The sequence below is a fragment of the Arachis ipaensis genome, chromosome B05, assembly GCF_000816755.2.
Source record: "Arachis ipaensis cultivar K30076 chromosome B05, Araip1.1, whole genome shotgun sequence".
NCBI lineage: Eukaryota > Viridiplantae > Streptophyta > Magnoliopsida > Fabales > Fabaceae > Arachis > Arachis ipaensis.
Genome location: NC_029789.2, coordinates 1,000,627 through 1,004,721, shown reverse-complemented (window position 1 = coordinate 1,004,721; position 4,095 = coordinate 1,000,627). Strand labels below are relative to the sequence as shown.

General features: G+C 31.9%; 1 protein-coding gene across 1 annotated transcript in view; it reads left to right on the top strand.

Moving 5' to 3' along the window:
• Nucleotides 1-1,339, top strand: part of LOC110262937 — a 2,339-nt gene extending 1,000 nt beyond the window's left edge. Inside the window, exons 2-3 of the mRNA XM_021103530.1 lie at nt 70-381; nt 1,137-1,339. Of these exons, the coding sequence (XP_020959189.1) occupies nt 70-381; nt 1,137-1,301 (477 nt within the window). The 3' untranslated portion in view covers nt 1,302-1,339. The remainder of the gene's footprint in view (nt 1-69; nt 382-1,136) is intronic.

Here is a 4,095-nt window from a genome sequence, read left to right as displayed (position 1 = left end):
GTAATTAATTAATTTTGATTTCTTTCTAATTTGAAATTTGAAACAAATTAGGATTACCGTCAGTTATAGAATCAGAACAACAAAGTGACCTCCATTCTCTCGATTAATCCGAGAATCTCGTCGCTTCAGTCCTCCGTCCGACACCACCGCTATCACCACCGGCAACCACCGTTGCCTACCCCCTCTCTCTTTCCTCTTTTCTCTTTTTCTTCCCTCTTTTTCCATTTCTCCTCAATTTCCTGTACATTACCCCTGGTCTCTGTGCAAAGCCCAATCCCAGCAAGAAACCTCAGTGCAACCCAGCGGTGGCTGAGCTCTGTGCCGCTGCAACACCGCCTCTACTACCCCTCTCTTTTCATTCTTCCCCTTTCACCAACGCAGGTTCCATGCTTCCTCCTGTCTGTGTTCTTTCGTTTATTTATTTTAACTAATTTTTAATTCTGCTTTTAGTGTTTAGATTAGGCTTAGATTAATGGATTGATACTTTTTGAATTCCAAAATGTTTGATGGCCGATTTTTCTGGATTGATTGCTGTTTAAATTGAGTTTAAAATCCCTGTTTACATATTGTGCACACCACATGCTCGATGAAATGCCTAAGTGAAACTTTTTGTTTAATTCTTATATTTGGCCAGCATTTGCCTTAAATTTTGTTATCTTTACGCATTATAATTCAGAATTGTGTAATGTTATGCTATTTTTAATGATGTTTAGATTGAGTTTTGACATGACACTTGATTATTAGTTTTATTTAAACATCAAATTGGTTTAAAATTTTAAATTTGGGGTTGCCTTTTGAGTACATGGTGATTGATTATTAGTTTTAAATTTTAAGTACATGGTGATTGTATGTGTTGCCTTTTGATATCAGTGGTACACAGTGTGATGTAGCACAGAGAATAGGGGTAGTTAAAATGCTTATATAATAGGTAAAATAAAATAAGTAATTTAGTTACTATCAATAGGTGATGTTGATGCATTTTTTTCCAAGTTAATATGGGTAGGATGATGTGGTTCAGTTATATTTGTGTATCTTTCTCTATGAAATTTAGAGAGAATTTTTTTGCATCTCATTTATTAGTTGTTTATCTAAATAGTTTTCATTATTTGATTTGGGTGTTTATTTCGTGATTATAGGTCATGCCACTATTGAATGTTACTGAGGTTGAAAGTGAAGAGATGAATTTTGGCTACATGGTTATCTTCAAACAGACACGTGAGATGTTCATTTCTGTAGGCGATCAGATGTTCAATTTACTTGTGAATGCGGATGGTTATTATTGGCTCTCTATTTCTATGTGATGAATGTTATATATGACTTAACTGACTATCGTGGTTTACAAAAGCTTTTTCATTAACACGTTAATTTAGTGGGTATCTGGTCGTGATAGGGAAAAAAATAACGCTACGGTATTTTCAGAGTCAATCTGGATGTTCATTTCTGCTTGATTTTGGATGTTCATTTTTCTCATATAATCAGATGTTTATTATCATAGAACAAAGGATTGTCAGGTTTCACATTCATTCATTAGCTCACTGTTATATCTGTTCAAAATGAATCAAACTAACTAGTCTCAGGGTCAAATATCATGAGGGCAATGCTTCACCAATTCAACTCATTCAAAATAGAAAAATGAAAAACATGTATCCTTGAATACATTCATAATTAAAAAATGTCATAATATCTCTCTAGATGGTAACTTTCACTTTCAATCATTATGCCTAAGAGAATCTAAAAAAACACAATCACAACAACTTAACAATAGTTATATAGGATCCACGGTTACGTCCCTCTAATTGCACAGGAAAAAAAATAGAAACCAATCTGATGTCACGCCGCTGACACCTGCAATACATTGCAATGTGTTTTTAAATTAATAACCAATAAACAAGATAGATAAACGACAATGTAACATTTAAAGAATCCAGTCAATATTTAGCTAATCCAGTCAATATTTTGTTGTTGTGTTGCTTTATAGGCGTTTAGACTTCGACTAATATAGGACAGCAAAAAGGCTTGGTATTTTATGGCTTAGATTTTGACTTGCGTTGTGACGTAACTAAGGGTAGCAAACTGAGTTAAGTGGGGTTATTGTTATATTTGTGCAAGTATGGTCTGAACTCTAAAATTACAAAATGGGCTCGAAGCTTTACATGTTTAAATAAAGCCAAAATATAATGACATATATACTACCATAACTGGATTAAGAGTAGCTGAGTCCAAAATTAAAACTGAATCCATCAACATCTGGTTTTTCTAACCCTATACAGTTAAACACTTAAACCTGTTATTATATAGTAAACCTGGAAATGGCAGAAACTTGCTTAGCCAAAATATTGCTCACGTAATCATCTATTAGGCACTTCCTTCAGCAATATTTATTCATTTTTGGAGATTGGTGCATTAATATTGGTCTCACTATCTTGTACTGTTTAATATTGGATGCTGTTGGTAACTAGTAAGTAGTACCTATATCATTTAAAATTAGTATTTGATATCTCATATCAGAAGCCAGTATTCGTATCATACATCCATTATTTTACAAAAAAAAAATACAAACCATGAAAGAATTAACAAAAAAACAAACATCTAAATAAAATAAAAGCTATAATAAGCATGGATACATGTGAATGTGAAAACCAACAATCTGATTACCTACTACAGTTTTCATCTAATTAAAGAGGCAAAAAAAATCTATCATGAACACCAAACATCCAGTACCCTGGCGGCAGTTCTGATCGGCGGCGTCTCGCCTGACGACTGGGTTGCAGTGAAGGCCAGATGTTCAGTGACGGCGTCGAGCTTGAGGGCAACGCACAGGTTGCTTGCGTTCACCTATGACCTTCCTCAGTTGCAGGTTGCGGGGCTCAGGGTTCTAGCGCCGTCAAGGGGCTCTGTAACGAATTGGGAGGGTTTGAGTGGGGAGAGGAGAAACAACGTAACAAAAGGGATTGGAGATTTGAGAAAAAAGTGGAAATAGTAAAAATCTGGTGGTGTATTAAAGTAAACAGCCATAATAGAATTAGGGTTAATTTTCAGCTTTAATTTCAATTTGGGCCTAATAAAAAGTCCATTGTAGGCATTGTATGCATATTTCATTGTCTCCTTAGCGGGATCCTATCCCAAATTACCTACCTAAATCTTAATATTAAAATAATCATTTATATACCTAGTGAATTAAATATTCAATGTAGCTATTGTTTATATTATTTAGTATTTTTATTATCTATTTTTTTTTTTAACAAAAGAAGTTTTTCTAGGGCATTGACCTACATTATTGTATTATACATTCATATCCATACATCCCCATCATCATTAATTAAGTGAGAATAGTAAAACTCCAATGTCTAAAAGCTTTATCATTCTAATATTTAGTCTTCATGGTGAATTAAATTTTGAAAAAGATGTATACGTACCTTGCCATATAGACTCTCTCATCTAACAAATCCCTTAATTTCTCGCTGTGGGGAAGTTAATGGTTTGAATTTCATCATATTCAAGCTAACAAATTAGTTAAGGTACTTATTAGTGGATCCCAATATCCATATGGGTTACTTTTTCGATTTGTGTTATGTTAAGTAACCAATAATTTTTTTGAATAACATGAATAATTATTAATTAAATTAAAATATATTATACTTTTATATTATTCACCTAAATCTTAATATTAGAATAATCATCTGTATACCTAATAAAATAAACATCTAATATATCTATTATTAACATTATTTAATATTTTTATTATCTACATATACTTTTTCTATTTATATAATAAAGTACTCATGAGGAAGTAATTGGCAATCATTTTCTTTGGGAAGGGTTACCAAATTAATTAATTAAAGACCTTGTCCAAGCTACCTTCACCTTTAGTTGAAAAGCAAAGATTGTACCTACAGCTTTTCTCTTATGGGGATAAAGTTTAGAGATCAATATTTTTATTAAAATTTGATTAGTATTTAACTAATAAAAAAAAATAAATAATCTCATATTATTAGATGTAATTTTATATTATTAAAAATATTAATGATAACTAATTGATAATTATAAATTATAAAATCTGTTAACTCTCTAACATTCTTTATATCTAAATATAAG